Here is a 12618-nt window from a genome sequence, read left to right as displayed (position 1 = left end):
AAAAAAAAAAAAAAAAAAAAAAAAATCTTTAGTGTTATCTTTTCCTGTCACATGACTAGTGCAAACAAAAGAAATCCTTATCTTTTTGTTTCTAGTCTGGTCCTTTATAAAACGGCATTAAGCACCATTCAAAACTTACACATTAAAGGTTTGGTTTGGGAAAAAAAGATTTATTTTGTATTTCAGACCAATTATATTTGTTAAGTTACAAAGCAAAAATTTTCACAACAACTAAAGTTTTCTAGCATATTCTATGCATAGAAAACTATAGTTTTAAAACCATTTTCCTATACGTTTTTACATTTAAGTCTCATAGCAACTCTAGGCACAGTAGCTAGGCTGGAGTTATATTATCCTTATTTTACAAAAGAGAAAATAAAAGCATTTAGAGAATTTAAGGAAATTGGCCTGGGATGTTGGACTCTGGACTAAACTAGAATCTAGGACCATGTTTCTTCTCTGTAAAGCAGGATGTACCTATGTCGTATGGTCATTGTGGTGATCAAATAAGGTAAGACACATATAAATACCAAGGTGTACAAAGAGAAGGTGATTCTATTATGAAAGTATTTAAAGTTTCATGACTCTGAATAAGAAAGCCCCCATATTTTCGTATATATATAAGCAATACAAGAGATTTGAACAGTCTAAGACCTATAGCTCACACAGCAGGAGTAAAGTGTTCATGTGGGAAAATAGTTTATAGACTGAACTAGTACCTTTAGAAGCAGGCGATGATAATATATTTCCATTGTGGAATAATTAACAACATTACATGTTGCACAGAACTTGGACCTTGAAACAAACCTCATTAAAAGGCACTTGATCTAAGTTTAAAACTCTTAAGTATCTCCTCTTTAAAAGTGATCAGTGGATGTACTGGCTACTTCAGTTATCCTGCTATGAGATTCACACAACTTTGATCTAACTTTCTTTGATTTAACACTGCAATTAAGAAGATTTGGTTCAAAGTAAAAGCTCATTGGTTGATGTTTTACACTGACGTGATAATGTTTACACAGATGTGCTTTGAAATCTTGATTATGGTGGATTTGGGGTCCTACCACAAGACAGACTGCTGTTATTTGAAAGGCGAAATAATATAACATTTACCTGGTACAACCTTTAAAACAGATTTAGCAATATACGTTTCTAAAGTGATTTATCTGTTTATTGTTTTTAGCCAGTGTTTTTGCTTTATTTCATATCTATCAACGGTAAATCACTTGCTTTAAGAACTCTTTTATAACTTGGTTACACAAGGGTCAATAGTTAGGCCTGTAGTGATGAAAATGTGTAACTATACCCACTTTAAAGCACCTGCCAATTAATTAGAAAAAATCCCTCAGAGCAAATAAAATAAACCAGTCAAATCCAACTGAGCTCCCAGGTTTAGGCTTTTTTTGAACAGACCATGAAACAAGACTGAGAAAGTAATCTTCATCAATTCCCTAAAACTTTTCACTCAGAGGAAGTGTGAATCTGCCCAATGAGTCTCAACTCTTCTACCACTGAAAAATTTTAACAGAAAGATCTTGAATTTAACCAGGGGTGCAAAAGCAGTTACAGCGTTTAAATGGACATGCATCTAATTCCTTCACTTCCATGGTTTTTGATTTTACAAATATGCCCAAGCACTCTTCAATTTTACCAGTAACTTTTGAAGTCTCAAAACACATCAAGCATCAAGACTATTTCCATTTAGTTATTTTCAGATTTTATAATTAAAATGTAAACAAAAAATCTAACTTTTACAAAAATGCAACTAAGAAAAACAGGAATGTGCTCTTAGATTGTATAAGGGCCCAAGAGGCCACTCATCCTTTATGACAATATTCCAGATACTCATTTTCTATTCATGGCAAAATATAGAAGTGTAAACCATTTCTTTCCAGCCTATTTGGATTTACTCTAAATCCTTTGATTCGTGATTATATGATGTTATTATTTTACACTAATTAGAAGTTCATGGCCTCAGCACACAATTAAAAATACACATGTGTATATGTATATATACGGCAATTTTGGTTATATTATGTGCTGAGTAAAGATAAACATTAAAGAGAAATTGTAAAGGGGGGAGGGAGGGTGTTCCTTACCTCACCTTGATTATGTAAAGAAAATCCCCCATCTAAATGATAAAAGAAAGGAGTAATGCTTGTACGTTTTATTAGTGTTTTAAAATTAGTGAGTTAAACTGTCAAAGCTTTGATTTTTCTTTCATGTGTGTCTGGGCAGGTCTGTAGGCCTCAGGTAACGCCCTTTTTCCTTCTGCCTCGCTTACCTTTCTTTGCACCTGTCCACTGCAGGCTCCCAAGGAATCCAATTCTCTCCTCTCTTTCCTCCTCCTACCAATGCCCGCCCTCTCTCTCTCTCTCTCTCTCTCTCCCCCCGCCTTCCCTCCCTCCTCCCTTCCTCTTCTTCTATATACCTGCCAAGTTGGGCTCCTTTTAGCGGCGATCTATCACTGCAAAGCTCACATCAAAGGCGGTTGCACGGCTGCAGCTGAGCAGCATCACCGCTGTCCCACAGACAACCCCAAAGAGGGGCCTCGACTGCACCTCCTCGAAGTTGCTGGCTGGCTTTGGCCAAGTGCAGGAATGGTTTTTGCGAGGGCATGGATGGAGAATTGCCAAGGGCCCCTTTTGGTCACTTCCGAAGAGCAAAAACGTGTTGAGAGGAGACCGGTTTAAGATTTCAAACAGAACCTCCCCAGCGCGCATGAAAGGACTTGATTAGCATATGTCAAGAGGACCCGCTTATATACTCGGTGTGTATGTACACAGGACTCTGATCTGATCAGTTTGCGGAGTTGGAGCCCCAGCCCCCAGCCCTAGTCCTAGTATTGGCAGCGGCAGCTATAGATATTTCTGCAGAGCCAGCAGCCGGCTCCCACCTACCCAAGGAGAGAAGATCGCTCCAAGACAGTGAGAGAGCTTCCCTGCCATTTCAGTGCAAAGTCCCCTCCGGAGCGACCTCAGAGGAGTAACCAGGCCTTAACTTTTTGCGCTCGTTTTGCTATAATTTTTCTCTATCCACCTCCATCTCACCCCGCAACACTCCTTACTGGGGGGTCTTTTGTGTTCCGGATCTCCCCCTCCATGGCTCCCTTAGCCGAAGTTGGGGGCTTTCTGGGCGGCCTGGAGGGCTTGGGCCAGCAGGTGGGCTCGCATTTCCTGTTGCCTCCTGCCGGGGAGCGGCCGCCCCTGCTGGGCGAGCGCAGGGGCGCGGCGGAGCGGAGCGCCCGCGGCGGGCCGGGGGCTGCGGAGCTGGCGCACCTGCACGGCATCCTGCGCCGCCGGCAGCTCTATTGCCGCACCGGCTTCCACCTGCAGATCCTGCCCGACGGCAGCGTGCAGGGCACCCGGCAGGACCACAGCCTCTTCGGTACGTACTAGCATCCCGACCCCACCCCCACCTGCGCCCCAGCTCGGCTCATCGTCCCCTGCCGGTGCACCTCCCTCTTTGCCTGCCAAGGGCGTCAGCGCTGCGCGGAACCCGGAGCTCCCCTGGACCCAGCCGGTGCGAGCGGCAGAGTGGGGCTAAAGGGCGGACCAGAGTAAGCGCGGGGAGAAATTTTCCTGCCAGTTTGTCGCCGCAGCCTCTAGCAGGGCAGCAGCTCCAGACTCTGCGGGCGGAGGAGAAAGGGTGGGCGCTCCGCAAGCTCCTTCCTGCCTTCCCCGTTGCCCTTCCCACTGCCGGGGACACCAAGACCTGGTGCACTCGGCATCACGGTTCTTGCACTGCTTACCTCGCAGGCAGTTTAAAAAAAAAAATCTCTATATGTTTTTCTCCGATTTCCTTTCTCATTTTCCCTCATGCCGTCCACTTTACAAAAATTAACAACAGGAAGCCCTGGGCTTCTTTAAACATGCCCCACAGTTATGCAGCTGATTATGCACCCGGGGCTGCTCTTGGCACGGATTGCGAGCATTTACGTTTCTACCTAGAGACCTGCAAATGTTCACCTGAAGAGTTAGCAGATTAACTTTCCGTGGACACCTTCGCTGCTGTAGGGCTCACCTGTCTGAGGTTCCCTGAGCTCCTAAGTTCTATTTGGGTGAGAAAAGAAAAGGAAAGGGGGGAGGGGCGGGGGAGGGGGAAGACCACCCGGCTACTGAGCATGCCTAGTTCTTCAGCCAAGCTCCTCTTTAGAAATTCTGCAACCTGAAAGCAAGGATCTTGGTATTGACCTTAGGAAAGAGGAAATGGGAAAGCGAAAGAAGATATGGGTGGGAACACAGAGGGACGTGTTTCAGAATACCTCCAGCAGTGCTTGGGAAGAGAAGGGGTTAAAAGAAACAAGAGAATGATTGTTAAGGCAGTGTCTGTTAAGATACTGGATCGGGAGGGTCTCTCCTGTTAATGACTTCCTAACTAACTGTGTAACTAGAAAGTCACCTCATCAGTCTGAGGCTTAGTTTTCTTTTCTGTACAAAGATGGGGTGCTCTCCGGTTCTAACATCTCAGGATCTTTCCCCATAGCTGAAGTTTCCATTCTATTAGTTAACCTGCTAGCAATCTCAAAGGATTTTGATCATCAGACTTTTGACATTATTTGAAAAATTCGTTATAGTTTTTAAAAAGATGCCGTTAATTTGTCAGCCACAATCTGTAGCGCTATGGAGTTCTTTGAGAATTCACCCCATCTCTGAATGGCCCTCTCTTATCGTGTCCTCACACCCTTGTTCTTATAATTATTCCCTTTTTGACTTGTAGGACTCTTTAAAACTTTGGAGAAGTGTAAATCTCAGTTTGAGGGGGCATTTGTAATTCTAGATGTAGAAATAAGCATGTGGTGGTCATTTGGTAGCACTTAAAGGCTTAGAAAATTAACTTTTTAAAACCCACATGTTTGCAGCTTCCACTGATCTCTTCCAAATTCCCATTGACTATCAGTCAAGAGTGTCATGACCTAGTGGCCAACCTGGGGTCACTTTTAGAAAGTGGTTTTTAAATTGGGGAGGCTTGAGATTTTTCTAACTCCTGGCCTCCGGCAATCTTCCCGCCTTGGCCTCCCAAAGGGCTGGGAATGCAGGAGTGAGCCACTGTGCCTGGCCCTGAGATTTCGATTCTAAAGAACTTTACCGACACCAGGTGGCTCAGTTCTCTTGCCTTTAAGGATGACTTCCCTGCACTCATTGCAGAAAAATATTTCAACTACCAGAAAGATTTAGAAATAAACACAAATGTGGTAATACTTATAGGTAGATAGCAGGTAGAAGTTAAGCTTAGGTAGTAGTCAGAATTTCACCCTGCCATGCACAGTGTAGCCTTGGAAATTCTACTTTTAAGAAACTTGTGGCCGGACGTAGTGGCTCACGCCTGTAATCCTAGCACTTTGGGAGGCCGAGGCGGGTGGATCACGAGGTCAGGAGTTCAAGACCAGCCCGGCCAAGATGGTGAAACTCCGTCTCTACTAAAAATACAAAAAAAAAAAAAAAAAAAAAAAAAAAAAAAAAATTAACCGGGCATGGTGGCGGGCGCCTGTAATCGCAGCTACTCGGGAGGCTGAGGCAGAGAATTGCTTGAACCCAGGAGGTGCAGACTGTACTGAGCCAAGATCACACCACTGCACTCCAGTCTTGGTGACAGACCAAGACTCTATCTCAAAAAACAAACAAACAGACAAACAAAAAACCTTGTAATTACACTGTAATCTCCCCAGTGACAGGAAAAAAAAAAAAAAAAAAAAAGGCCTCTTCTGCTTTGTGTCTGTTTATAAGACTGACCCTATGGGGAGAGATTAGTAAATATTTGTAGACTCGATAACATTCATTAATGGCATTTAATGGCATTTCTTTAGGAATGGAAGTTGAATGTCAGAATTATCATCTTGCTAGCACATTTTGTTTTTGCTAAATTTGTGTTAATGATTTAGTAGCTGTAAAAAAAAATGACAGATTGAATTTGCACCAGTGTAAGTCACTCTATGGTGGGAGGCTATGTATAGGAACAAAATACTCACTGTTAAACAAAAGGAAGATAACCCAGATTAGTCTGGGAGTGAATGGCCTCCTTATGATACATTATAATGCATACTAGTGGCCTTCAATAGCTTAGACATCATAATTTACTTTAAGGGAGTGTAGGTAAGAAGAAAGTTTATGTTCAACCTATATAAGATTATGTGTTTCTGTATGTTTGCCTTCTTTTGCTAGTGCTTCAGTTACTAATTATTAAATTATTTTTTATTTTTTTAAACTCTTATCTTTGCTATCAGAGTGACAGTTTTGAAAACTCAAAGATGGCTATTTGAGATGTTAAAGGGAATAACTTTTTTTTTTCTGCCAATTTTGTACTTATTTGGCCATGAGGTATCTCTGTATTTATAATGGAGTTTTCCTGCACAGTAGTACAGCAGGAACACCTTACCTAATACGTAAACATGGAATCATTTCTGAAAAAAAAAAAGTTTAGCCTGAGATCAAACATATTTCTTTAAAGGCTTTTCCTTTATTCTCCCCTATTCTCCATAGATTTGTCTGATGTGGTTGCATTGTGGGTTGACTCACCTGTTTATTATGATTATTAAAAAGGCTGGCTTTGAAAGTGATACCAGAAAGACAAAGTACCTCCAAGTCTTTTTATGGGACACTGGGCATTAGAAAATCTATCTAAAATCTGTGATTACCTCTTAAGGAAAGTTTTTCATGTCTACTCTTTGTAAAGGAATTAGCTTAGTTGCCACCTCATATTATAAATAAGAAAGACTTGTCAAATCTCATTTAGGAATCAAATGATTACAAATTACTATGTGGTATACTATTTCCTCAAGGAGAAAAAGGATCAGAATTTAAAAGTGTGACTAAAATCTTTAAGAGGAACACACACACAAAACATATAACCTCTTTCCCATCAGTCCCATGAGCCATTGCAAAATTATTTATGCCTGGTTATATATAAGGTTTTGGATGTTGTTTACTAAAGTTAAAACTATTGCCTGTAATTATTCTAAGAACATAAGCCATCTTTTGTCTTTCTACAGCTACATATTGTTTTGGCAAGATGACAGCATTAAGATAAGAATTAAAGTATAGGTGGTTTACCTCTGAGTTTTCCGAGAAAAACGAACACTTTATGAGATCTGTTATATAATTAGCTTATATGGAAATTAAAGCCATATTTTATTGTAATTGAAAACTTGTTCTATTCTACATTCTAATCACTTAATCAGTTCCTGTTCTTTGAAAGACAAGAGAATCTTAATGTAAATCAGATACTGAAAGGGAATTAAGTTGCATTTCAGCCACAGTACACTTTTTAATTTGAATGTAACATTCAATACAAAGTAATTATACATTTGTAATTATATTCTGAATGAAATTACATTTATATATATTTTCTACCAATTATGTTTTGGGCCTATGTTTTTGCTCCTGGCAGGACTCTTTCGCTAATGAACTTGGCAGTGAGTTTGATTTTCCTTCACTCCCTACCTCTGCATTTGTCATTATGATGGCTGTCCTATGGAGTCTGAGCCTTCTTGCTATATCTTATCTTCTCTCTGCCTTAGGCTTTCAATGAGGGATCCTGGCTCTTTCAAGCCACTTATAGACTATTTAGCAGTGTATTGTTGCTATAAGATCCTTGATAGCTCTAGTGTTCTACATGATCTCCTAATAGTTTGAAAGAGCTCATTTGTCTGGCTAAGAATCTCTGTTTCTGACAAAGAGTGAATTAGGCTTTGGATAGAATAGAGCCCTGCATATCAGCGAATAGTCAGATTCTGTACTTTCCCTTGGCCTTGGGAGTATCACGTGTCCAAACAGGAACTTGTACAATAAATCAAGAAATGACTTAAGAGCAAGAGTCAGGCTAAATGGTACACATTTATACTGTTTGTAGAGCTCAGGATGGGGTGAAGGGGTGAAGGTAGAACGCTATTGAGGAAGGCAGTTCCAAGCATAGAAAATATAGCTCTGCTTTTTCAGCAGAGTCAAAGAGGGAAGAATGAGACAAAGGCATTAGTCCAAAGTTTAGTCTGTGTAGAAAAAAAAGGGTGATTCAGAGGGAGGCGTTAAGTTTTACTTTTTTAAACTATAGTGTATCGGTGTATTTAGGGAAGAGTTTTTGATCCTAGTTTACTGTTAAATGGAAATAATTCTGGAAAGTTATTGAAAGCAAATCTACTTGCATGCTAAATTTATTATATTTTGCTATCACATTTAATGAATTATAAAGTCCTTTTTCTTCTCTGAACTATACAATTTAATTTTTAAAATTACATAGCAGGAAACATAGCATATTATATAATCTATAAAGTCTTGAAACTACTGTATTGTCCTCAAGAAACAGTGTCCTGAAGTAGAAACAGTGGATTAGGGCTAAGAATGTAAGTTTAAATATCAGTTCTACCGATTGTAAAGATCACGTCCCTTAGGCAAATCAAGTAAACTTTCTGATCTTCAGTTTCTTTATATGTAAAATGGGGTAATAACATCTTCCCTATTTATTTTAAGGGCTTGTTTTTTAGGGCCAGGTGAGAAAATGCTAACAGATGGCCTTTATTAACTATAAAACACTGTTATACCCAATAAGGGATGCTGCTGCTCCTAGAAAGAGATTGACTTGATTTATTGTAAATAAAAACAAAACAATGAGTAGAAAATGGTTATAATTAACTGATGGAATCATGGAAAACTGAGAATACCTCTATTATGTACTAATTTATGATAATAATAGCTTCCATTTGTTGAATGCCTAAATGTGTCAGTCTTCACCCATCTCCTTTAGGGAGGTATTTCCTCCATTTTGCATATGAGGAGGTTAAAGTTCAAAGAAGACAAATGACTCGCCTACTCAACCTAGTTAGTAAGTTCCTGAACTGGAGTTCAAACCCAGCTCAGTATGGTGTAAGGTTTCACACCCTTCACATTATACCATTGTTGTAGGACTTTCTCCTTAGTTCAGTTAAAAGCAAAGGTCCTTGTCACATGACCAGGAAAGATTAGGCTCATGGACACATAGAAGGGTGAGAAAATTGAATTTATTGAGCAAAAGGAAAAAAACTAAGCAGAGAGAGGTTCCTGTTAACAGGCCCCCATCTCACAGATTGAATCCCAGGTTACCACCCCATTACAGTAGAGGCCAGGCTTCTCCCGGCTGCAGAGGGCGTCAGCTTCCCCAGGCGCCATCCTGTTGTTCTGGCACACAGGCCGGTCAGAGTTTCTCCAGGAACCCCTTTATACTTGGTTGTCTCACCATGATGAACGATTTTTTCCTTTTTTGTCTTTTTTTCATCTGTCATAAAACAATTGCATAGCTGTTTTCAATTTACAAAGGACTTTTACACATACATCATTATATTTGGCAATAACGGCCAACTACCGCTACTATCTGGAAGATTTTTGTTAGTCATATGCTCATTCATAAATATAAAACATGATGTTTTTATGAATTGTTTACATATGCAGGTATCTTGGAATTCATCAGTGTGGCAGTGGGACTGGTCAGTATTAGAGGTGTGGATAGTGGTCTCTATCTTGGAATGAATGACAAAGGAGAACTCTATGGATCAGTACGTATTATTTCTATTTTTTATTATTAATGTAATTCTTAAAATAATGACTATCTATTATGCAATTAAAATGTCTACCAATAATGTCTGTTAGAAGTATATAAAACATAGTTATGTAGACATTGAATTCTATATCCTGCTAAATTTCCATGTGTCTGGGCAATAGTATAGTAACTTAGTTATATTTTTAAAACCCCCAACCATTATTGCCTTCAGCTCACTAGTTCTTCCTATTCATTACCTTGAGTCTTTCTAGTTTTCTCTGTATTTTAATAATTCCCTCTAGAGACAGAGATAAATGGGAGAATATTTTTTTCTTGCCATGTTAGACTCTCTCACCTTTATGTTTATTTAAGGTAAACTTTGTTTACCTGTTATCATCTTCCACAGCTAAATATACATCACTCACTTGCTGACCTTTTTATGTAAGAAATAAGTGAATAAAGTTGTGGGATACTGCAAGTAACAAGAGAAGATGGCAAACATGCTGTTCTTTTATGCCTGTAGTCTTGAAAATTGCACCAGCCATGGGCTCACTCATAGTTGTATTGGGCAATTTTTAAGTTGCTCCTAGGGATAAGTGCACATCTGTGGGTCTACTACATGTGTTTAAATATGCCACGTAAGGTATACTTCTCAGGTTAATATTTCATCAGTATAAGTTTTTTGTTGTTGTTGCTTTTTTTTTTTTTTAGAACAAACCTGCAATAGCAACACAAGAATGAAAAGAGCAGGGCAATATCACACTCTGCCTTACAGCACAATATGGATTTTTCTCTTTCATTGTGAACATTTTTCATTTGTTCACAGTTGCTTATATGCTTTTACAAGAATTGGTAAGATAAAAATGTATGCCAGTATCCCACTCCTCTTCTTATGTGAACTCTCTTCTTGAGATTGAAGTCTCTGTAATTATTTCCATCAAGAATTGACTTTGTATGATTAAGCAGATGGCACTATGTGGTAACTTTTTTTTATTAAAATCTCAACTGGAACCACAGTATTCAGCTAGCATCTTAATATACACTGAGAAGAATTGGTGATGATACTGAAGTAGATGAATATTTGTCCTTTGTAAGGGTAAAACTTGTTATTTCTAGGCTTCCTGTCAGCTCAGAACAAAGAAAAACAATGCAATGTGTAATAATCATAAGTGTAGAATTACAATAAAATTAATAGAAGTACAATAGGAAAAAACATGCACACGGTCTTCATGTATATGTTGGATTTTTAAAAAAGCAACTGTGGTTTATCCCTTAGGACAATATACAGTCCATTTTGAAAAGACAATAAATCATTGGACTTTTATCTTAATTGTAAGAGATCCAGATACAAATTAATCGTGGAGACTGTATCATCAAACAATTAGTAAATTCATAAAGAGAAGATATATGATTTGGAGTGATGATCATGAATTTGGAATTTGGTTCTTAGCAAGATCTTGAAATGTTCCAAGATGAGAGTAGAGGCTCGATAGATAGGACTGTGGCATCTAACGATGGAAAAAGATAAACTGCAGGTCTGCTTGGTAGTGATGGGGGTAGTAGGGTGATAATATGGGACATGAGAAAATTCAGGGTATTTATTAGGTATTTGAAAATAAAATTGGGAATTGACATTTGACTTCAAGTTCTTTAAAGGAGGGTTCCCCAACCCCTGGGCCATGGACTGGTACTGGTCTGTGGCCTGTTAGAAACTGGGCTGCACAGCAGGAGGTGAGCGCCAGGCAAGTGAGCAAAGCTTCATCTGAATTTACAGCTGCTCTCCATTGTTCATATTAACACTTAAGTTCTGCCTCCTGTCAGATCAGTGGTGGCATTCAATTCTCAAGGGAGCATGAGCCCTTTTGTGAACTGTGCATGCGAGGGGTCTAGGTTGCATGCTTCTTACGAGAATCTAATGCCTGATGATCTGTCACTGTGTCCCCTCACCCCTAGATGGGACAGTCTAGTTGCAGGAAAACAAGCTCAGAGCTCCCACTGATTCTATATTATGATGAGTTATTTCATTATATATTACATATAATTATTTCATTATATATTACAATATAATAATAATAGGAGTGAAGTGCACGATAAATGTAATGCACTTGAATCACCCTGAAACCATCTCCTCTCCCCGTCCTGGTCCATGGAAAAATTGTCTTCCATGAAACTGGTCACTGGTGCCAAAGAGTTGGGGTCTGCTGCTTTAAAGTACACTGCCAGATCAAGTCACTTGCACTAAGAATCAGAGATGACATATTAACTCAAACAAAATAAAGCAAAACCAATTTAACCTTTTTCTTTCTTTGACAAGGCAAAGAAATGAAAATATAGAGTTGAAACTTGTGAGGCAATTATCTCAAAGGTATTTTTAAAAAAATAATAGTTATCTTCTCTCTTTCAGGAGAAACTTACTTCCGAATGCATCTTTCGGGAGCAATTTGAAGAGAACTGGTATAATACCTATTCTTCTAATATATATAAACATGGAGACACTGGCCGCAGGTATTTTGTGGCACTTAACAAAGACGGGACTCCTAGAGATGGCACCAGGTCCAAAAGACATCAGAAGTTTACACATTTCTTACCTAGACCAGTGGATCCAGAAAGAGTTCCAGAATTGTACAAGGACCTACTGATGTACACTTGAAGTGTGATCATGACATTATGGAGGAGTCAAACCACAACCATTCTTTCTTATCACAGTTCCCATCATTAAATAATGACCAAGGAAGACGTTCAGAATGTTAAAGTCTATTTTCTACTGGGAGACTGGATTTGGAAAGAATATTGAGAAAAAAACAAAAAAAAAGTCTTCACCAGAAATAGATCATGATCACTCTTTATATGTGGATTAAGTTCCCTTAGATACATTGGATTAGTCCTTACCAGTAGACTGAAGCCAAAAATCTCTTAAATTGTGGATAACGGGAACCCTCACATGGTTGCTGCTGGTGCCTCACCTCTCTGGATTATGTTTACTTTAAAATTTATGTTAAAACTAGAGGCTTCATGTTGAAGAAATGGATTGGCTTAACCAAGATCATTGCTACATAAACTCTGAGGACCTTGTATAATTCACAGGTTATAGCATTATATGTTTAAAAAAAAAAC

At 39.1% G+C, this 12618-nt stretch overlaps 2 protein-coding genes across 2 annotated transcripts in view; one reads left to right on the top strand and one right to left on the bottom strand.

Moving 5' to 3' along the window:
• Nucleotides 1-2723, bottom strand: part of MICU3 (mitochondrial calcium uptake 3) — a 123352-nt gene extending 120629 nt beyond the window's left edge. The window contains exon 1 of the mRNA XM_017867196.1: nucleotides 2481-2723. Within this exon, the coding sequence (XP_017722685.1) occupies nucleotides 2481-2723 (243 nt within the window). The remainder of the gene's footprint in view (nucleotides 1-2480) is intronic.
• Nucleotides 2724-2976: 253 nt separating this feature from the next.
• On the top strand, nucleotides 2977-12401 carry FGF20 (fibroblast growth factor 20). Its single transcript, XM_017867197.1, has 3 exons — nucleotides 2977-3387; nucleotides 9417-9520; nucleotides 11909-12401. Exons 1-3 carry the CDS (start codon nucleotides 3102-3104, stop codon nucleotides 12152-12154), a joined length of 636 nt encoding a protein of 211 aa, XP_017722686.1. The 5' UTR covers nucleotides 2977-3101; the 3' UTR covers nucleotides 12155-12401.
• The last annotated feature ends 217 nt before the right edge of the window (nucleotides 12402-12618 follow it).

The sequence above is a fragment of the Rhinopithecus bieti genome, unplaced genomic scaffold (genome assembly GCF_001698545.2).
Source record: "Rhinopithecus bieti isolate Rb0 unplaced genomic scaffold, ASM169854v2 scaffold_2888, whole genome shotgun sequence".
Taxonomy (NCBI): Eukaryota; Metazoa; Chordata; class Mammalia; order Primates; family Cercopithecidae; genus Rhinopithecus; species Rhinopithecus bieti.
The sequence above is the reverse complement of the archived record's forward strand: the minus strand, read 5'-3'. Positions and strand labels throughout refer to the sequence as shown.

What these genes read in the sequence shown, in the direction of transcription:
- FGF20 (XM_017867197.1), top strand. Translation starts at nt 3,102, where the DNA reads ATGGCTCCCTTAGCCGAAGTTGGGGGCTTTCTGGGCGGCCTGGAGGGC. An exon ending in GCAGGACCACAGCCTCTTCG is followed by an intron (nt 3,388 to 9,416) that starts GTACGTACTAGC and finishes TTACATATGCAG; the next exon opens with GTATCTTGGAATTCATCAGT. An exon ending in AAGGAGAACTCTATGGATCA is followed by an intron (nt 9,521 to 11,908) that starts GTACGTATTATT and finishes TCTCTCTTTCAG; the next exon opens with GAGAAACTTACTTCCGAATG.